Consider the following 19,740-nt stretch of genomic DNA (forward strand, 5'->3'; position numbering starts at 1 on the left):
CTGGATCCCACTCCCATGCAACCCTCCTACCCTTTTTGTGGAGCCCTGAGGCCAGGCTGTACCTCCTTCTTGTCGGTGCATCAGAGGTGGGGCCTAAATTTGGGATAAGAATTGTTGCTCCAAACACTGGGCCTTGTGTGCCACCCCCAGGCACAGGAATGAAGGATGGAGGCCTGAAAAATCCATTTCTCCATTTGCCCCAGCCCAGCCTCCTAGGGAAACCCCTGAAGGATTCTTGGGGGAGGGCAGGAGCTGAAAGTGTTATTTCCTGAGAGGAGGCCTCTGACAAGAGGTCTTTTGACAATAAGCACACAATTTATCAGACATAGATATTTATTACTCAAAATGGAAAGAAGTGAGCATAAGGACGGGGTATGTATGGGAGCCAAGGTTTGGGGAATCAGCTCCATACAGTGAGATCATCAAATCCTTCTTGGGAGCCTTCTCTGGGGACAGAACAAAAGCCAATTTCAGGCCCAGGTCCCCATTGCTCCCTGAGTAAGGCAGGAGGAAAAGTGAGAAGTTCTATCTGGGGAAGATTTGGAATGGTCTAAAGGGACATGCACAGGGACTCAGGAAAAGCAGAGTGGAGGATGTAAGGTGGCAGGATGGGTAGGGAGACCACTGTCTAATTAAAGAAATGTGAAAAGTCCAAAGAAATGTTTTCTGAGCAAAGGGAGCAAAAGAGAGATCATTGTAGGGAGCCAGGGAACATGGAGACACAGGGCTGAGCTCAAGCTAAGGCAGATGGGAGGAGGGGCGGCCATCGAGTGAGTCTCAGTGAAGCAGCCAGAGGCCAAGGCCAGCCAGAGAGGTCAGGAGGACAAGGGCCAGAGCTGGGGTGGGCCGAGGGGCTGGGCTGTTACAGTTGTCCTTGCTGCAGCAGGTAGTGTTATAGCTCAGGCCCAGCTTGTGGTTGGTTTGGTTGAAGATCTCCCGACAAGGCTCTTCCGGTGTGCCACATCGAAGGTTGGAGAAAACCCACATCTTACCTAAGGGTAAGAGTGGGCAGTGTGTCAACTAAGATGGGCTCCTGGCATGCCTGTGTCCACCTCCCCTCCCCATGCATCCACCCAGACTTCCTTCCCTACTGTGCCCCTGGCCCTCCCCTCTTTATTTCTTCTCAGTAAGTCTGACTATCTTCCTGCACTTTCTTCTCCCGCCCCCTCACTCCAATCTTGGTCCTATCGCTCATTGACTGGGAGGCCCTGGACTTGTCAGTGTCTTTTTCTGAGGCTGTTTCCTCAGTATAATAAGAACACCCACATCATACGATTCTTGAACATGAATGGAAACAATCTATGTAAAGTCAGAATGATGCCTGGCACATAAGAAGCCTTGGCCAAATATAATCATTCCTGTGATTGTCTGTTCCGTCTCTGTCTGAGCCACGGTTGGACCTCAGCCCTCACCATAGAGTCTCCCACTGGTCCCCTCTCCCCACTAAGAGAGGGATGTTACCGAGGTACACATTTGTGGTCAGGCACTGTTGTCCTGGTTCTAGGCGGCAGGACTGCCGGTCCACACAGCCCAGCACAGGGACCTTGTAGCAGGAGTGACAGCGAATGTCAGCTGGGAAGACACAAGGCAGGCTGAGGTGATGGGGGGGTCTGACTCACCTGGGGACCAGTGGAGCTGTGGGGTAGGGTGGAGAAGAGCTGATCAAGGAGGTGTTCTAACCTGTTTGGTTTGGTGGTGACAGAGCAGGTGAGTAAAGCAGAAACAGTGCAGGTGGAGGAGGGTGGAGCTGCTGCTCTGTGAATGCCCACACGCTAAGCATCACCCTTCACCCCACCCCACCCAGGGATGAGTCAGAGCAGTAGAGCTACCAACAAAAACACAGGGCTGGGGATAGATGGAATGTGAGAGTACCGTGGGCAAGGAATGGAGGAGGCGGGGGTGGGGGGAGATAAAGGAATTCAGAAGATGTCACAGATGGAGAATTGAAATTGGATGAAATATTACCAATAAGAATGATGGTTGCAGCACTGGCATAAATGGCTTGAGGATGGCAAGAAAGCCACCTACGGCCAGCTTTTTTATAAAAAAAAAAAAAGGAGCGCCTGGGTGGCTCAGTCGGTTGAGTGTCCGACTTCAGCTCAGGTCATGATCTCACAGTTAGTGGGTTCGAGCCCCGCGTCAGGCTCTGTGCTGACAGCTAGCTCAGAGCCTGGAGCCTGCTTCTGATTCTGTACCTCCCTCTCTCTCTGACCCTTCCCTGCTCACGCTCTCTCTCTCTCTCTCTGTCTCTCAAAAATAAGTAAAAACATTAAAAATTTTTAAATAAAAATATTTTAAAAATTAAGTTTATTTCTTTTTGAGAGAGAGAGAGGCTGTGCTGTCAGCATAGAGCTGAACATGGGGCTCGAACTCACGGTGAGATCATGACCTGAGCCAAACCAAGAGTTGGGCATTTAACTGACTGAGCCACCCAGGAACCCCTGTAATCAACTTTAGCAATTTAGTCTACGGCCATACCACCCTGAACGTGCCCGATCTCGTCTGATCTCAGAAGCTAAGCAGGGTCGGGCCTGGTTAGTACTTGGATGGGAGAACTTTAGCAATTTACTCTCACCACCTGGGACCACCGTAAGTGTGGGATCCTCTCACCCTGACGGCTCTGAGACAGAAAGGAAAAATATCTGGGAATCAGATCATCAGATTTCATCTGAGCACCTTACCAAAAGGGAGAGATTGGGCGCAGAGTGTGTCATCCTCCAAGTTCCCACCCCAGCTAATTGCAGGTTTGGGTGAGCAAAGTTTGGCGAAGGAGGGGTTCAGTCCAAGAGTAGAAGGGCCCAGTGACTGCACCTCTGTGCAACAAACCCACATCATCCTGAGGGTGATCAGCCCTGGCATTCCCTCCCTTGAAGGCTGGGATATCTCCCTGGTTCCCAGGAGGTTCTCAGAGATCCCTGGGACCTTCCAGAAGGCTTGTGTCCCTGGGGGTATGTTTCCCAGGGAAGAGCAGGGGTGCACAAGTAAAGGCCACTGCTTGAATGACTGAGAAGAAAATCTGATGGAGTAGATGGGGAGGGTGAGGTGCACAAGAAGCCCGAGGCTGGATGCCTAGGTTTCTGGGAGGACTCTACTGAGTGCAGGCGGCGAGAGGAGAAGCAGTAAGCTGGGTCCCAGAGAGAGTTTGGTAGTGGAGTGGGGCACAGGTGACCTGGAACCCTGGCAGGTTAGAAGCATGGATCCTTAAGAAATAGAGCAAAGACCCTGTAACAGGGAGGCCTTATTCTGGAGGCACAGGAGAGCTGAGCCACCAGTTCAGGTGCTTGGGATCCTGAGCAGTGGGCAATGGAGGGCAGTGGGTGGGGCAAGCTGTAAAAGTCCTTGGGGCCCCTAGGTGCTCACCTGAGACCCAGCAGAGCAGAGCAGACAGGGTGAGCAGCAGAAGGCCTTTCATGATGAGGATCCTGAGAATGGAAGCAAGTACAGCAGCCAACAGTAGATTTTTAGGGATCTGGCTCTGGGAGTTGAGCAGCCTTTTTGGAATTTATAATCTCAATGGTCCCCTCCCTTCCCTCCCTCTGGTGGCCCCTCCTTCTCCATTTACACACAGCTGCCCAGGAGTAGGGAGGTACTAAGCAGAACTGGGTGAGGGAGTAGAGATGGGAGAGAGAGGTAGCGGAGAGTAGGTGAACTAGTGGCCAACTCCGTTTCGGTTCTTGGTCTCAGGTCAAGACACCCCTCCTGGTTCTCAGCTGACAGCCCTGGCTACCCAGTTCTCTGAGGAGGTGTCACCAAAGGCCCCATGATAGTAAAGTGGCTGTGGTGGCAGTGGCTGCTGCTTCCTGGGAAATGGGCAATGAGATGTGGCCTACATTAATTGCCAAATTTGAGTCCCTGGGGGGCACTGGTATGGGCATGTGAGCAAAAATTGAGGATGGAGAGGCTCCTGGGTGGCTCAGTGAGTTGAGGGACTTCAGGGCAGATCATGATCTCAGGGTCGGTGGGATTGAGCCCACACTGGGCTCCATTGCTGAGCATGGAACCTGCTTAAAATTCTCTCTCCCTCTGCCCCTCTCCCCTGCTTGTGTGCTGACTCTCTAAAAGCAAAAAGCAAAAAGCAATTAACGATGGAAGAGGCCAGCTTAATCTTGATTCAGCCCTAACTTGATCTTCCAAACCCCTAATCAGCCACAGGACAAAATATGAAGGGTTTGCTGTATCACCAAGGGCTTCCGTGATGTCACAAGGGCAGATGGGCAGGGGCTGCCTACTAAGAGAGTGCTGCCTCAGGCCTTTAGAAGGGATCAGAATTTGCCTTGGCTAAACCAGGGCTTGGCCAGGCCTGCGTTGTTCTAGTTCAGTGAGGGCCAATGAAGTCAGGGTGTGGGGCATTTGCACCTGCTCCAAAATGTCTCTCGAATCAAACCTGCCAGTCTGGGTGGGGCACCAGTGGCCAGGAGGGACATCGTGGGCACAGAGAGGTGAAGTAGAAGCTAAAATAAGAATAGTAATAGTAATAATAATAATAATAATAATAATAATGGTGAGCACTTAGTGCTCTTATGTGTCAGCCATTGTTGTAGGTGTTTTACATGTATTACTCTTTTTATTTCTCAATACTCTGTGAGGTTGGTGCTTTTATCGCTGTTTTACAGATGAGCAAACAGGCCCAGAGAAGTTAAGTGACTTGTCCACATCACTCAGCTGGTAGATGGGAAGTCAGGATTTGAACTGAGCCAGCCAGCCTGGATATTCTGGGCCACTGATAGCTGCAAGAGTTAAAGTTTTGCAAGAGTGTTCTGTAACCAGCCCACTTTTAATCAAGTATTGTTTGAGAGCTGTGAAGGAGCCTGCAAGGACTCCCAGGGAGATCCCGGCAGCTGGTAGCCCCAATCCCTTCTTATCAGAGCACCCAGACCCGGCGCCCCACCACCCACCCCCGCCTTGTCCCCAACACCCTAGTTTCCCTCCGGTGGCCTTTGCTGATCCACTCCTTCCTCTTGCCACCACATCCCAGTCATGGCCCTGGTTCTGCAACTGCTGCCGTTGCTGCTGCTGAGAGCCCAGGGAGACCCTGGTGGTAAGCCATCCCCATAGGAAAATTGAGATAGGTGCAAGGAAAGACTGAAGCAGGGGGCGGCGGGGCGGGGGATAGTTGCGGGGGGGGGGTAGGAGGAGGGTGATGTGTCTGGGAAGATCAAGGCGCACGTGCAAGAGAGCTGAGGAGAGGGAAGAGAGAGAGAGGAGACGGGAGTGGGGTTCATCTCAAACTGTGGGCTTGCCCTAACCACTGCCCCCTCCAAACCCAGCTTCACTGGACGGCCGCCCTGGAGACCGGGTGAATTTCTCCTGCGTAGGGGTCTCGCATCCCATCCGCTGGGCCTGGGCGCCTAGCTTCCCGGCCTGCAGGGGCCTGTCCAAAGGACGCCGCCCAATTCTGTGGGCCTCATCCAGCGGGACCCCCACTGTGTCTCCCCTCCATCCATTTGCTGGTCGCCTACGTGCCCTGGACCCTAGTATCCGGCGGCTGGAGCTGCTCCTGAGCGCGGGGGACTCAGGCACCTTTTTCTGCAGGGGCCGCCACGAGGAGGAGAGCCGTACTGTGCTGCATGTGCTAGGGGATGGGGCTGATTGCAGGGCTCTGGGACCTACCCACGGTAGGTCCAGGTCTTTGCGCACGGGGACACACACCCTGGGGAGGGAGAGAGGCCTTGGCTGGGGGTTCCTGAGCGAGAGAGCTAGTTCTCTGTCCTCGCACCCCTGACCTCAGCACCCACCGCCATCCCCTCCTCCGTTCCCCCAGGGTCTGTGTATCCCCAGCTCTTGATCCCACTGCTGGGAATTGGGCTGCTGCTGCTAGCACTCGGGGCGTTGGGCGTGGTCTGGTGGTGGCGCAGGTGAGCACAATGGGCGGGGCCTGGATACTTGGATCTGGACCTGAAGCGGGAGGGGCAGGACCGGAACTTTCGCAGCCCTAAGCTAAATCTAGAGCCGGGGCATGTGGTTTAGAGAAAAATGGGGGAGGTCATAACTTGGGCAGAGGCCACAGACCGGTAGGTGAAGCCCTGGCTTGGGAGGTGAAGTTAGAGCTGGAGCGGGATCAGAGCGTGGACGGAATTTTCTGTGGGGGTGGAGCCTAAATTGTATTTGCGGGTCTGACCCTTCCGAGTTGCTGGGTTTCTGTTGGTCCCGAGGAGGATGAGAGACAAAATTGGTGGCACTCAAAGACTCCTATACATCCGTTACAGGCGATCACCTCCGCACCCGCCTCGACCACTCCCCAGATTTGGTAAGACTAATTCCACCTCACTTTCCTTCTATTGCTCCTGCACTTACCATCTCTCAATTCCTGAGTCTGAGCCCTTGCTGGGAGCAGATAAGTTGGTCATTTTCTCTCAATTCTTCAGCTCTGTCCCCCCCATATAGATCCACTGATGACAGTCGAGACCCAGAGGCCAGTAAAGGAGGAGGAGCCTAAGATCACAGGGGACCTGGACCAGGAGTCGGTAAGGGCCTGGGGATTGGAAGAGGGCTGACCAGAATCCCCGAGAAAAGGCCTGTATCCCCCAAGGAGTCAGATCTCTGAGACCCTCCTGCTTTCCTGCCCACCTTTCAGAGCCTGCTCTATGCAGACCTGGATCATCTGGCCCTCAGAAGGCCCCTGCGGTTATCCCCAGTGGTCTCTGCTGATGCCTCCACTATCTATGCGGTTGTAGTTTGAAGGGAAGCCCTTAGGGGCACCTGGGTGGCTCAGTCGGTTTAGTGTCTGACTTTGGCCCAGGTCATGATCTCGTGGTTTCAAACCCCTCATCAGGCTCTGTGCTGACAGCTCAGAGCCTAAAGCCTGCTTCAGATTCTGTGTCTCCCTCTCTCTGTGCCCCTTCCCAGCTCATGCTCGGTTTCTCTCTATCTCAATAATAAAAATAAACATAAACATAAAAGAAATTGAAGGGAAGCCCTTATTCCAAACTTTGCAAGCTGGGGGTTCTCAACTCTCCACAACTTTCCGCCCTTTCTTGGTCCTTAACTGGAAAAGGAATACACCATGGGGTAGAAATGAGCACTAGCCTGAGAGTCAGGAGCCCTGGGTCTCAGGCTATCTCTGCCACTGATCTAGCTCATTTAGTTACCCCATCTAGCTTTCTTGTCTCCTTCACCACTGGTGTCCTCTCTAAACCTGATCAAGCCCTGTCTCCCTATCTTAAGACATCAACAACTCCTAGATAGTTTTCCTACTCTTCTCTTCCCTCCACAGTCCAGCTTTTTGAACCAGGGACCTACACCTGTGTTTTCTTCTCCCTCACTCCACCCTACTGCTCATCTGCTCTCCTTGAGGTTGCCAGTGAGTTCCTGATGGCCACATCAGTAGATTTTTGAGCATTCATCTGGCTTGATCTTTGATTACTCCCTTCTTTAAGCTCTGTTTTTCTTTTCTGCTGGTGTCTTCCTTTTGGACTCTTCTTCCTTGCTCCCTACCCCCATGGTATTCCCCCACCATTCTATGTTTGTCCTTTTCTTTATCGGACTTCCCTCTCTTTGGGAATCTGTCATCCACAGCCAGTTCTCAGCCCTCACCTCTGCAAACAACACTCAGAACTCTCCAGCTCACATCTTGGGTAATGGGATCTCCCAGCTATCCTTGGAACATCTCTGTCTGGTTGGCCTAGGCATTTTGCACACAGCATATCCAAAACCCAACTCATTGTCACTTAATCCTCCTCTGCATTCTCTCTTGATCAACCCAGTTGCTTAAGCCAGAAACTGGGAGTCATGCAGACCTTCTTCCGCTCACTCCCACACAATGAACCAAGTCCCATTTTAATGTCACTGTGAAATCCCTACCCTTCTTCATGCCCAGGCTACCACCTGAATGCACCCTCCTCATTTCCTCCCTGGCTACCCATAGCCCCACCTCATCCTCTTACCCTTGTCCTTCTCCCTCAAGGTGGGGAGGTCTCCCCAAATGCTAACCTACTCCTCCCAGCCTGTATTCCAGAACTGCAGTATTTCTTTCCATAACCTTCAGCTCTGGAGCCATGGGCCTTGGCTTTGGGTACAAGGTGCTGCAGCACTCTGCCTACTCTCCAGCCTTGTCCCCCTCACTCCACATGCACACAACATGCCAGCCTTGGAGAGATACTCCCCAGCCTCCAAATATGCCTTTGCAAAATGCAAGTCCACCCTTCATCCTCCTCCCCAACACCTTCCTGGCTAATTCTTCTTTATTATCAAGACTCAGTTGAAATGTAGCCTAGCCTTTCCTGGGAAGCCATTCCTGACCCTCTTTGCCTACCTCTGCATACATCTTGAGGCCTTCGACACTCTCCTTATTTATCTCATAGCAACAACATCCTGTGAATTGTTCCATCACAACCTGTATTTCAATTTAATATACTGTGAGCTCCCTAATATCAGAAGACTGACCCTTTTTATTCTATTGCTAAGCCTCAGTAAATGAGTGAATGAAAATGGATGTCCCTGGAAGTGTCACTTCTTCCTCTCTATCAACTAGGAGTGGATTGGTAATCTACCAGTCTCTGAATCATCTGACATTTGGATAAGTTGAGTGATCCACCCATGTTCTTTCTTCTCTCCCTCATACATGCTGCCCACAATAGAAATTCTGTCCTGTCCATCTTTTGCCCAAACACCTATGACAGGGCTGGGCAATGAGTCAGTAAGTGCCTAATGAGGGTTTGATGAATGAAAGAGGCCTCCTTCCCAGCACGAACTCCAGATTTCAGCCCTGCCCCTATCCCTCTGCCCCAATAAGACACAAGCCACAACCCAGTCTAAAAGGTTGGTTCTGTTTTATTAGTTTTGAGGAAGATGACTCACCCAGTGGACTCTACCCTTTTTCCCACACTAAGCTCCCCCCCCCCCCCATCTTGGGGCCCTCTCCCACTACTACGTATTCACTGTCCTCTATCTAAGCCTCCTTCCCCTTCTACTCCCTATGCTGCCCTACCCCTGGCCAGCCAGGACCCCAAGGCCAGGCTCTCAGCTGTGGGGGCGTGTGCTGAGCACCAGGCAGAGGGAGCTGAGCCCAGCGCCTGCCTTCTCCAATTCTGAGCAGGACACAGGTACCAGGGTGACATCAGAGAGCTTCTGCAGTGCCTGCAGGGAGGATATAAAGTGAGAGGGGAGTAAGACCCTGAGACCAGAGCCAGGCCCTTCTTCTAGCCAGCTCAGGGTGACACCACCCATGCTTCCTCCCACTAAGAAGGCCTGAGACCCCTTTCTTTGGTTGGTGGCAGTGGTGGAGCTGCTGCCTTCCCTCACCTCCTGGCTATTGGGCAGGTCCCCGCCTCCACGGTGCAGGAGGAAAGGGGGCACACCAGGCAGTCCAGGACGCAGAAAGAGACAGTCAGCAGCTGCGTCATCCGGGAGCGTCAGGGACGCATAGGGGTGGTCAGTCAACACTGCCATTGCCTGAAGGAGACGAAAGAGGAAGTGCTCAAGCTCAGAGGGCTGGGGACACAGTTATATTTGTTGTATAGTACTGCTAGCAAGCACTTAGCCCTTCGTATGTGTCAGTGTTCTAAGCGACTTAGTTACCTCTTTTCCATCTCAGGCTCACATGCACTTCTTTCTACCTGCAACCCTCTTCTCCCTTTCTCCAGCCCCTCCCAGTCAATCTCTTGCATCCTTCAAATCATAGCTTAGATGCCATCTTTTGGGAGTTTCTTGAAACTCGGGAAGACGATGCTAATATACTGTGTTCCCTGTCCTTGTCCTGGTTAGTATTACAACTTCTTGCTTTCTCGCAAGTTTTCACACTAGATAGTCCACCCCATGAGGGCAGCGGTGGGAGTTAATTCTCTGAACCTCCCAGCTTTCAGCCTTGGGGGCCAGGAGCCACGTCCACTTTGTGGCCACGCCCCGACCTGCGCCACCCCTGCCCTGCCTCTCCTCACCCTGACAGCTTTTTGGGCGGCTTCGCTGCTACCAGCTACCACAGTGCGGGGTCCCCCCATGCCGCAGAGGCCGCGCAGGTGGGAGGTGGAGGTGGACACCGGCACTGTGGAGACAGCGAAGTCCTAGGGGCAATAAGAGAAAGAATTCAGGGAAGCGGGAGGAGTGAGGGGATTCTCTAAAACACCAGCTGCTTTTGGCTCCTCCCACCCCCGCGTTCCACCCCGAGGCCTTCCTACCCCATCAGCTCCTGGCTCCCCCAGCACAGAGCTGCTCCTGCTCCTCACCCGAAACGTGTCCGCCACGATCTCAGCTCCTCGGTGATTGGTCCACTTGGAGAGGCCTACGAAAAACTCCCGGCCTGAGCCCAGGGAGGCCGCAGAGGTTTGAGAGCGAGAGTGAGTTGGAAACGAGGCCTGACATGGCCCAGTCTCCTAAACTCTGCTTCCCAATGCAAAGCCCCAGGGATGCAGGCACATCAGCCTCACCGGTAAAGAGAACATCAGTGCCATCCAGCGTCGCGTTCTCATCCCCCATTTCCACAATTCGGAGCCCAAGGTCCTGAAGGGCTTTGCGGACTCCATCGACCTTAGGGCACGAAAAGAGGGCGCGGGGCAGAGACATTCCCACCCCCATTCTTAAAGCCCCGCACGTCCAACTCCCCCTTTCCTCTTACCCACCCGCACCCTGGCGCTCACCTCCGGCCTGCGGGCAGGGCTCCAGGGCCGTGTGATTAGGGCCGTGTCCCCTTGGATCACGGCGGTGTCACCGAGCAGCGGTCCCAGCGGCAGCGACTCTTCAGGAGGAAGTTCTAGCAGCTGCAGCCCCAATCGCTGCCTCAGTTTACCCCCCAGTACTCCGTGCTCCCTCTGAGCTTTAGCCAGGTCCAGAGCCGGGAGGCCAGCTCCCGCACCCTCCCCCGAAGCCAGGCTCTCTGGGACTCCCCTGATCAGGGCATGGGAGCAGCGGCCCAGCCCCTCCCCTGGCGTCCCCATCCCATCCACACAGTCTCCCCCTCCAGCCGCGCTGATTTCTTAGTTTTCTCTTTTTACTTCACCTGTCTGGGAGACAGAAAGGGAGGAAGGCAGAGAAAGAGACATGCACAGAAGGGCGTGGGGGGGGGGGCGGTTAAGAGCGCCCGGGTCTTCCTTGTGCCATCTCCGGGCGCCCCTCCCACTTCGCCCCACCCCCTCCAGACCCTCCCCTCCCGCCAACTCCATTCCACCCCACACCCTTCAGGGTCTGCTTCTTTGGAGGAAGTCCGAGGAACAAGACCCGGACCCCTAATCTCCAAAACACCTGTTGCCCCTGTTCGGGGGGCTTCGCGAGGTCCCTGCTAGGCGCCCCTCTTGGCAGCCGCTAGGATGCGCTCACTCCCCAAAAATGCAACAGCCCCGCCCCCTTAACCCTCAGTTGCTCGCTGCCATAGGGACCCGAAGTGTAGTGAGGGATCCAAAGGGGTTATGGGACAGGAGGAGACAGCTGGGGTGATAGTCAGGGCCTGGGAGATGGAAGTCCTGAATGCCCAAACGTGAAAGGGAGAGAAGGGCAACCAGGGAGGAATTAGAGCCTAAGGAGTTAAATATCTTCCCTCCACCCCGGCCCCCGGTCGTGCTGCCCCTAACGCGACCCAGTAGAAACCAGACCGAGTCCCGGAGGACTGGGAGAGGTCTTAAACCAAATCCAAGGGGCGGGGAAACCGGGGGCGTGGTCCCAGGGAGCGGGCTCCACTCCCGGCTCCGGGACCCGGTCTCCCCGTCCATCTACCCCAAAAGTCTACTCAGCTTAGCTCCGCACCCAAATTTTGGCCTGCCGCACTCTGTCGGGTATCGGGCACGGGCCCAGAAACCTCGAACTCTGGCCCCCACACGGTCCGGGGGACATCTCCAACCCCTAGACTTACCTCTAGCGGCCACCCACACTCCGGCACTCTTGTGTTCTTGGCTGGGGCACCACCCCCCTGAAGACACAGTTGGTTGAAGAAGGGAGTCCTATTCTTCAAGCCTCCGGGGCTGGAGCTCTTGGCTTTTGAGGGGTCCCTGGGCAGGCGAGCTCAAGAACTACGATGGGGCGGGGGCGCGACTGTCTGGCGGCTCCGGGGCATTGTCTAAGCGGGCCGGGGCCGGGCTCCTCAAGGCCACGCCCATTCCGCCCAGCTCCGCCGCGCCCGCTCCACCGGGACTGCGCTCCCCTTCTCCGAACTAGGCCCCGCCCAGTGAGTGCTGCCCCGGCCCACCCAGATATGGAGGGCCCAGGCGGCTGGGCAGCAAATGTGACATGGATCACAAGATAGGGTTACGGTGGACCGGCACGAAAAATGGAAGCCTGATCACAAATACCCCTCTTCTAAATTCCTGGCTTCTGCCCTAAGCTCAAGGTCACTGACCCACCCTTCATTCTGTGTTAGCCACACTGCAGCCCCTTTTGTGTAAAATGACACTACATTTTCATTCTGTATTTTATTACTGAAATACATTGTCCTACCCACACCACCCCACAATAAAAATCTTACCTAAATCCCCCATCTTTCCCATCAGCCCCCCAGCCAGCCCTGCACAAGTGCTCCAGGATTCTTTTGCCCACTGGCCATTTTGGAGTGTGTCCATTGGGTAGCCATGTGGAAACCACCTGGTGCCTTTGTGGAGAAAATGAGGGGGGCGACCGTGCCCCAGGAGGGGCTTATTTGAGGGCCTTGGCCACTTGCTCATAGGCCAGCTCGATCTCCTCATCATCTGGACAGGTAGAGGCAAACTCTTCCCGAGCATAGGCATTGCGCAAGTATCGATGCACTCCGCGGAACACCTCGGGGATGGAGAATCCCCTGTACTTCTTACATACCACCTGGGGGTGGGGAGAGAAGAGGGACCAACCTGTTAGCCTCAGAGGAAGACACACTGGCTGCCACGCTCTCGGTCTTTTCCTTCTCCCAAGGCTTACATGATAAAATCTAGTCTTCCTGTCCAGGCAGTCAAGAACCTCCCCTATCGGGCTTCTCTTCCTGTGATTCTTATCTCCCATATGAATCATTTTCTCCAAAGGGCTTTCTAACTCCTGTCTCCTACTGTCTTCACTCTTCCTCTCCATTTACTGAAATCCTCCATTTATAACCAGCTCCGTTTCAGACCACCCCATTCCATGGTGCCACTTCTCTCTGGGTTTTATTGAGATATAATTCATAATCATGAAGTTCGCCTCTTGAATTTCCACAATAACTTTTGTCCCTATTTTTCGTTCGGCTTTTTTATTGTACTCTCACTTGTATTCTTACTTCACTTTCATGTGAATGTTTTATCCTCCCAGCTAGAGTTTAAATCCTTTGAGAGCAAGGACCAATCATCATACATCTTTGTGTCTTTCAGCATCCAGTACACAGCTGTTCAACACAGAGGTCTGTGGCAGACTGCCATTAGGCCCATGTTTCACGAACGAAACCACAGGTTGAGGCTATGACAACAACAGGGGAACCGGCAGCAGCGTTCATCATTCATCACGAGAGGAAGTGGAGACTGATGCTATAAAGAGTTAGAGCTCTGATTTTAGGAAAGGCCTGCTTTGTCTGATCTGGGGATCTGGCAGTGACAGAGACAGGAAGAACACTTTTGATAGCATTACTGGGATATGTTACTCTCGGCCAGTCTGCTTGCACCCACAGCCTGTGTCACGGAATGTAATTCTCTCAAGCACTGGTCTGGTAGCAATGGCTGCCAAGAAGGAACCACCTTAGGAGTGGTTGTCACAGGACACCTGTGTGGGAGCTTCTTAAAGAGCCATCCCAGTGGCCCCCTTCTACTTGTACAATGACCACCCACCTGTACTATGTGGAGCTTTGGCAACAGGTTGCAGTCAGCCAGAGTGAGCTCATTGCCATCCAGAAACTTCCTCTGAGAGATACCTTCATCCTCAGCACTGGTCTCATCCACTTCTTCAGGGAGGGGGGATGTCAAGTAATTGTCTAAAACTTTCAGGGCTTTCAGGAGCCCCTTCTCCAGATCTGTGCAGGAAAGGGGAATTGGTAGAACATCAAAAGATCAACACAGTCCAGGAGGACCTGGAGAGTGGAGAGTGAATGAATACTAATGGTGAGGCCAGCCCAAAAGAATAACATCTAACGCGAACGTAGTTAGTTTTCCATGTGTTATTCTAAGCACTTTACATACAAAAACTCATTTAATTCTCACATCAACTATGAAATAGGTGTTATTATCCTCATTTTATAGATCTGGAAATGGATTTACAGAGAAATTAAATGAATTGCCCAAAGTCACACAGCTAGCAGTGTTTGTACTCAGGTAGTCTCCATCTAGAGTTACTGTTCTTAAGCACAACTTATTATGCCAGAAAACAGGCCAGAAGCCAATCCAACTAATGTCCCCAGTGGGGCAGGAGAGGCTAGGTGACAAATGAGAGAAGCTTAAAGTCACAGCCAATGTAAATACAAAGAAATATGGGGCTTAAGTAAAAGTAAAGTGGCTGCGGTGAGAGGCAGTTTAGGTTTACCAACATCTGCTCCATCTCCCTGTTATCTGAATCTCCAGGTGCCCTTAATGCTTCCCAATCCCTGGATCTTCTCCATTCCTCCCAGGTCCCTGGCCTCCAACCCTTGAAACTCACTTTCATTGAGTGCTGGGTTGGAATTCTTGATGTAAGCAGAAAATTTGGCAAATATGTCTAGCCCAGCTGTGTTGGATTCAGGGTTCAGAGCTGCCAGCTTGGGATACCTGAAAGCCAATGGAAGAAACAGGGTAAGATATCCTTCCGGGGAGGAGTCTCAGCTCCCCGACCCCAGCCCATCAGCATCTGTGTTCCATTTCTTCAACCTCTCTCTTTCCTAGAGTCTCCCAGCTATCCACCCCCTCCCTTCCAAGTGCCCTTATACCTGGGAGGGCACAGCACTGCTTCCAGAAACTCCTCAATCTTGTTGGTGTCTGTGTGCACTTCGGTGCCATACAGCAGGAATGGGAGCTGCCCTCCTGGGCACAGCTTCTGTACTGTTTCAGTCCGCCTGGAGAAGAGGCCAAGCCATCAGGGCAGAAAAAGGGGGTCAGGGAGAACCAAAAAGGGGAGAGGGTGGGATGTGGGAAGAAAAAGGAGCTCAGGGTGGAGGGAGGGGGGGAAAGGTGCAGGATGAAGGACTAGGGTTGGGTGAGTATATGTGTGGGCATATATGTGTGCACATGTGTACACCAGGGGTGATTAGAGGAACAGAAATTGGCCCACCTCTTGGTGTCAACAGTGGTGACGTTGAAGGTGACTCCCTTGAGCCAGAGTACCATGAACAGTCTCTGGGAGAAGGGGCAGTTCCCAATCTTGGCCCCATCACTGCCAGCCTGAAAAGTAACCCCCACCCCAAAGTTAGGCCTGGTATACCCCACTCGTCCCCAGGCCATTCTCTACATCTCCTACTCCAAGATCTAGCCGTTTTCTGTCTCATCATGACATTCAGTCTTACCAGTTAAAGCTCCCCCCTCCCCAGAAGTGGGCTCTCAACTCTGGAAGTAGAGCAAACCTAGGGCAGATCACTGGGAACATTTTCTGCAAAGGTCAACTTCTGGTTCCCCAGAGGGGTCAGGACGGGTGGGAAGTAAGCAGAAGGACTGGGTTTTGAAGAACTTGGAGGATCTGGACCATAGAAAGGGAAGACTAACAGTAATCCAGTTTTCTACATGCTAGTCCCAGTCCTTTACATACAAAAACTTATTTAATCCTCACATGCACAGAGAGGTACTTGGTAGGCTAGAGGGCCTGGATTCCTGGTCTGTGGATTGGCAAAGGCGGCAGGGTTGGAAGCCAGGGTTCTGGTTCTCTATACCTTCACCCAAGCTGTTTGTGGCAACTAAGTGAGGAGTCAAGGGGCCTAGATAGAGCCTCACCCTAAAGATGTAGAGGGCTTTGCAGAGGGGGATGCCCTCTAATTGGCAAATGGTGACTTCATTCCCCAAGGGACCTCCCCCTAGGCTGAGGGTGATTCATCTCACTGTGTCTCCGGCCACAGCAGCTTCCTTCCTGGCAAGGAGTGGGGGCAGGGACCTGTGAGGCTGAGGCCTGGGCAGTGGAGGGCCACCTCCCTCTTCCCCACACACCACTTGAGGGGTCTCCCAGTACATGGCCCATGGCTCCAGATAACTGTCCTCACACTGGACCCAGGGTCAGAAGCTCTGTAGAGCAGCCTCACCCAGGAATAAAAATAGCCCTTGAGGCAGTAGGAGTGAGGTGGGGACCACACCTAAGGGGGGGGCGGGCCCAGACACAGCTGGCGCAGGGAGAAGGAATGGCTTCCCCAGAAGCCCAAGCATAAAGAAGGGAGAAAGTGGCAGGAGAGCACAAAGAAGGACGAACAAAGAGGGGGAAGTGGAGAGAAAGGCAGCAGGAAAGTGAAGGCTGGGGAGAACGCGAAAACAAGGAGACACAGGCGGAGAGGGAGGTGCAGAGATGAGATCCAGGATTAGGTAAGAATGCCCTGGAGTGGGGAGGAGAGCAGAGCAGAAACAGTGGAGTCTGCTGTCTGAGCTTTCATATTTCAAGGCCAAATGAGCACCGCTCTTCATCCACACCCACAGAGAGACCAGAGAGTTGGGCTGACTTTCTCCTGTTTGTAAAACCCCCAAACCTTAAACAACCTAACCCAGACCTCCTCCTCCTCCTTCTGATACCTCTCCCCACCTATCCTTGTGGGAGCCCCAGCTAAACATGCATCTAACCACCTGCCTTTCTCTGGCTTCTGCAAGTCCCCTGGCACCCTTCCGGGCACACCCCATCTCCAGTCCGGCTGCTAGAACTCCACTCCCACTCTCTCACCTCCTTCCACCTACCAGTCCTCCATGGCTCTCCTCTCAGCCTCCCTTACCACACCCTCTCACTTGAAACCTACCTTCCCCCCCCACACACACATATTTGCACACTACTCCAAATTTCCCCCAAGACACCCCTCACTCTGGTCTTCTCATAGGACCACTTGTCCTGATGTTTCCCTCCCAAACCCTGACGGGTCCCCCTGCACCCTTCTCTTCCAGTCTTTCCTATCCGTCCCTACTCCCAAACTCGCCAATATTCTCAACTCCTGGGAACCGTCTCTAGGCTGCTGGAAACTTCTACAAACTTTTCAGGGTTGAGCATAGAATTCTCAACCCGCCCTCCCCCCCACAAGACAATTGTCTTCCCCTTCCGAAGCACCACACACACACACACACACACACACACACACACACACACACACTCACTCACACTAAAGATTGCACGTGGGGTTGGGGTGGGGGTCAAGGAAGGAAGAGATTGAGGAGTTGAGGCTGGAGCTGGGTAAAGGTGAGAGCTGCCTTCCAGGAATTGTGAAGCTGGCCTAGGAGGGAGAAGGTGTTCCTACCTTCACGAACAATTCGACCTGCGGTTGTTCTTCAGCCATAGTTGCGACGGGGACCAGGAAGCGGCGGGCGCTGGGGAACTGGGAGGGGCCCGGGCCAGGGAAGGCGGGTCTCACAGGCAGGGATTCTCTTCCCTAGACCTAGGGCTGCCCCTTCAGCGCAACACTAGCCGAATCAGACCCGCTCACGAGACGCGGCCTCCCCACCAGCTCAGGATACCCCGCACCCCGCTCCACCTGCTCTGTCCCCTCCCGGGCTAGATCGGGGAGCCGCTGACTCACGAACCCGCCCCGCCCTGCACCTGGGGAGGGGACTGCAGGGGGCGGGACTCGACGATCTAGGGAGTAGGTCCGGAGGGGAGAGCCTCAGGTCTCTTAGAGGTAGGAATGGGGATGTTAAAGAGAGAGGATCCTGGGAACCTCCTTGTTTCTCTAACAGTCTCTTTGAACACAGGATTTTTTTTTCTTGCCTCAGTTTCCCTGCTGCATTAATCAGAGGACACTCACATTCCTTACTCACACAAGAAACGACACCGGCAGCTTGGTCAAGCCCATGAGGGTCTAGGGAGGCAATTTATGAATGTGAAAGTGGTCGTTTATTCCTTTTTCTATATTCCTTCCGGACTCCAGCAGGACAGGGACCTGGAAGTGGACACTGAGATTGGGGGAAGAGAGTGGTGAAAGTTAGGGCAGGGGGTGGGAAGGGAAACAACCAAGCCTTGTGCTAGGGAAACCAGAAGCTGAGCCAAAGGGCCTCATCACTGGGGGAGGTGTGCTGCTCCTCAGTAGCCTGGTCAGCTATAATGCTTCCACTTCTGCCCCCATTCTGGGGCCCCTTCCTGTGCCCCTTGCCCTTCTCCCACTGATAGGTTGAAGATGGGAGAAGTGGGGAAGGGTAGGGGTTTTATGGCGGCAGAATACAGCTGCACTGATCCTGGAGGGGATGGTAGCTGGTCCTATTATGGAAGAAAAAAAGCAAAAATCAGACTGAATAATGTAAGTGGAGTCCTTGAGGACACAAATAAGTAGAGAGGCAGAAGAAGAGTAGTTGACCTTGGCGGTTCTGTCAAACTCTTTATGATCTGCTAAAAAATGACTTAATAATACATCCTCCAAATTGGATATATTTCAGGATATATATATTCCATATCTTGAATCTCCCTCCTACCCTACCATACCTTCTCTTTCTTCCTCACCACTCGCTAACAAGAGACCTACAGTTCCAGAAAAACACAGTGGAGTGCAAGCACATAGGAGCAAAACAGGCCTTGACACTTAAAGAAAGGCAGAGACTTGGGGGAGGACTGGGGCAGAGTGAGAAGCATACTGCTGGAAACTAGCAGTTAGTGGTTTCCTCTCCTGCTTCCTCTTCTGTAGGTTTTCTCCTCCCTGGCCTCTCTCTCTCTTCCCCAGAGAGGAGATATATTCAATGTTTGCTCCCTTGAATTGTAAGACCCTATAAGGTTGTAGAATGATTCCATGAGTGTGTATGTGTGGGTGTGGGGGGGAGTCTCCCCCATGGGTGATCCTCAAATTCTGCACACAGGACCCCTTCCATCTGAGGAAAGGAGGTCAAAGCAGCCCTCTTTCTAGGGTCCTCTTCTGTTTCAGCTGGTCAACGTCCATCAGAGAAGATGCCCCACAAAGATCTCCTGCCTGGGAGACACCTCAGGCAAATGGGGCCAGCCCTGAGCTAAACAGGTTTTGGCAGCTTCTTCTCTGCCTCTCTTTTCTCTCCTACTGCTTTATAGCTAGAGCTGGCTTGATTATCAATATTGACTTTGGCTGGCTGGCTTGGCTACCCACAAGGCATTTTGCCTTAATTTCCCAGATGACAGGTAATGCTACTCTCTCCTGATACCATTTCAGTAGAGGCCCCTGGATTTGAAACCAGGGGCTGCACCCTCAAATCCCTTGTCAGAGAAGTGTCCTTCTGGTCTCATCTCCTTACCTCTGCTTTTCTCCTATCTTAATATCTATCCTTTCCTTCTATGGGTGGCTTCTTTTTTCACTCCCTCCCCGTCCTTGCTTGGTAAACCAGTCCCTAATCTCTTTTCACCACAGATTGGAAGGTGTGTCCCTCTCTGACAGGCCTTGGAGTTATGACGTCTCTTCAGGTTTCCATAGCTCCGTTGCTCAACCATTTGCTAGGGGTAACCATTAACCTAGCCCTTAACTCACTCCCCCACCTTTCTTGCTAGAGGGGATTTTCCCATTATTGTTTAGCAGAACCAGATTACCCTACCATCTTCTCTAACCTCTTGGATGAGATCTCCCCATCTCAGGGTACCCAGGACAAAGTTGAGGAGGAAGATGTATTTTAAGCGATCTGTTTTTTAAAGTATATATTTGTTTATTTCTGTCGCCCTCACAATCTCTCGCTTTTACCCTCCCCTCACACACACTAAAAAGTAAGCTTCATGAAGCCCATACTTAATGTTCAGAACTTCGGGCCTACCACGTGGCCCAGAATAGGCACTAAATAGTTGTTGAATGAATAAATGACACCCCTC

General features: G+C 52.9%; 4 protein-coding genes across 13 annotated transcripts; 1 reads left to right on the forward strand and 3 right to left on the reverse strand.

The window, feature by feature from the left end:
* Nucleotides 1-315: 315 nt before the first annotated feature.
* On the reverse strand, nt 316-5,780 carry LY6G6C (lymphocyte antigen 6 family member G6C). Of its 3 annotated transcripts, XM_029943912.1 has the most exons (5): nt 5,736-5,780; nt 5,521-5,650; nt 3,361-3,422; nt 1,462-1,572; nt 316-992 (listed from the first exon to the last, which is right to left on the reverse strand). In XM_029943912.1, the coding sequence occupies exons 3-5, from the start codon at nt 3,410-3,412 to the stop codon at nt 778-780; spliced, it is 378 nt and encodes a 125-aa protein (XP_029799772.1). In that variant the 5' UTR covers nt 3,413-3,422; nt 5,521-5,650; nt 5,736-5,780; the 3' UTR covers nt 316-777. The 3 variants fall into 3 exon arrangements, with proteins under 3 accessions (XP_029799772.1, XP_029799771.1, XP_029799770.1); XM_029943911.1 differs by having other exon boundaries at nt 5,611-5,763; XM_029943910.1 differs by having other exon boundaries at nt 5,521-5,763.
* On the forward strand, nt 4,264-13,481 carry MPIG6B (megakaryocyte and platelet inhibitory receptor G6b). 6 transcript variants are annotated; one of them, XM_029943906.1, is made up of 7 exons: nt 4,264-4,439; nt 4,976-5,038; nt 5,268-5,615; nt 5,762-5,855; nt 6,207-6,247; nt 6,366-6,464; nt 13,233-13,481. In XM_029943906.1, the coding sequence occupies exons 1-6, from the start codon at nt 4,367-4,369 to the stop codon at nt 6,434-6,436; spliced, it is 690 nt and encodes a 229-aa protein (XP_029799766.1). In that variant the 5' UTR covers nt 4,264-4,366; the 3' UTR covers nt 6,437-6,464; nt 13,233-13,481. The 6 variants fall into 6 exon arrangements, 5 of the variants coding, with proteins under 5 accessions (XP_029799766.1, XP_029799764.1, XP_029799763.1 ...); XM_029943904.1 differs by having other exon boundaries at nt 6,385-6,464; XM_029943903.1 differs by lacking the exon at nt 13,233-13,481 and adding an exon at nt 6,575-6,744 and having other exon boundaries at nt 6,385-6,464.
* On the reverse strand, nt 8,750-12,159 carry DDAH2 (dimethylarginine dimethylaminohydrolase 2). Of its 3 annotated transcripts, none has more exons than XM_029943899.1 (7): nt 11,777-12,158; nt 10,572-10,934; nt 10,362-10,461; nt 10,113-10,234; nt 9,876-9,998; nt 9,241-9,390; nt 8,750-9,075 (listed from the first exon to the last, which is right to left on the reverse strand). In XM_029943899.1, exons 2-7 carry the CDS (start codon nt 10,866-10,868, stop codon nt 8,959-8,961), a joined length of 909 nt encoding a protein of 302 aa, XP_029799759.1. In that variant the 5' UTR covers nt 10,869-10,934; nt 11,777-12,158; the 3' UTR covers nt 8,750-8,958. The 3 variants fall into 3 exon arrangements, with proteins under 3 accessions (XP_029799759.1, XP_029799761.1, XP_029799762.1); XM_029943901.1 differs by having other exon boundaries at nt 10,161-10,234; nt 11,777-12,077; XM_029943902.1 differs by lacking the exon at nt 9,876-9,998 and having other exon boundaries at nt 10,161-10,234; nt 11,777-12,159.
* CLIC1 (chloride intracellular channel 1) lies at nt 12,318-17,484 on the reverse strand. The gene is made up of 6 exons (XM_029943908.1): nt 17,231-17,484; nt 15,091-15,200; nt 14,750-14,875; nt 14,485-14,591; nt 13,683-13,864; nt 12,318-12,714 (listed from the first exon to the last, which is right to left on the reverse strand). The coding sequence occupies exons 1-6, from the start codon at nt 17,267-17,269 to the stop codon at nt 12,553-12,555; spliced, it is 726 nt and encodes a 241-aa protein (XP_029799768.1). The 5' UTR covers nt 17,270-17,484; the 3' UTR covers nt 12,318-12,552.
* Nucleotides 17,485-19,740: the final 2,256 nt, after the last annotated feature.

This window comes from Suricata suricatta, chromosome 7 (assembly GCF_006229205.1).
Source record: "Suricata suricatta isolate VVHF042 chromosome 7, meerkat_22Aug2017_6uvM2_HiC, whole genome shotgun sequence".
NCBI classification, from domain to species: Eukaryota; Metazoa; Chordata; class Mammalia; order Carnivora; family Herpestidae; genus Suricata; species Suricata suricatta.

Coding starts and splice junctions, on each gene's coding strand:
- LY6G6C (XM_029943912.1), bottom strand. CDS start 3,412: ATGAAAGGCCTTCTGCTGCTCACCCTGTCTGCTCTGCTCTGCTGGGTC. Junction 1,573..3,360: donor TCTGCTCTGCTGGGTCTCAG/GTGAGCACCTAG, acceptor GTGTCTTCCCAG/CTGACATTCGCTGTCACTCC. Junction 993..1,461: donor GACCACAAATGTGTACCTCG/GTAACATCCCTC, acceptor TCTTACCCTTAG/GTAAGATGTGGGTTTTCTCC.
- MPIG6B (XM_029943903.1), top strand. CDS start 4,367: ATGTCTCTCGAATCAAACCTGCCAGTCTGGGTGGGGCACCAGTGGCCA. Junction 4,440..4,975: donor GACATCGTGGGCACAGAGAG/GTGAAGTAGAAG, acceptor ACCACATCCCAG/TCATGGCCCTGGTTCTGCAA. Junction 6,248..6,384: donor TCGACCACTCCCCAGATTTG/GTAAGACTAATT, acceptor CCCCCCATATAG/ATCCACTGATGACAGTCGAG.
- DDAH2 (XM_029943899.1), bottom strand. CDS start 10,868: ATGGGGACGCCAGGGGAGGGGCTGGGCCGCTGCTCCCATGCCCTGATC. Junction 10,235..10,361: donor CACTGATGTTCTCTTTACCG/GTGAGGCTGATG, acceptor CCCTGGGCTCAG/GCCGGGAGTTTTTCGTAGGC. Junction 9,076..9,240: donor ACCTGCCCAATAGCCAGGAG/GTGAGGGAAGGC, acceptor TCCTCCCTGCAG/GCACTGCAGAAGCTCTCTGA.
- CLIC1 (XM_029943908.1), bottom strand. CDS start 17,269: ATGGCTGAAGAACAACCGCAGGTCGAATTGTTCGTGAAG. Junction 13,865..14,484: donor CAACCCAGCACTCAATGAAA/GTGAGTTTCAAG, acceptor TTTCCTGCACAG/ATCTGGAGAAGGGGCTCCTG. Junction 12,715..13,682: donor CAAAGCTCCACATAGTACAG/GTGGGTGGTCAT, acceptor CCCCACCCCCAG/GTGGTATGTAAGAAGTACAG.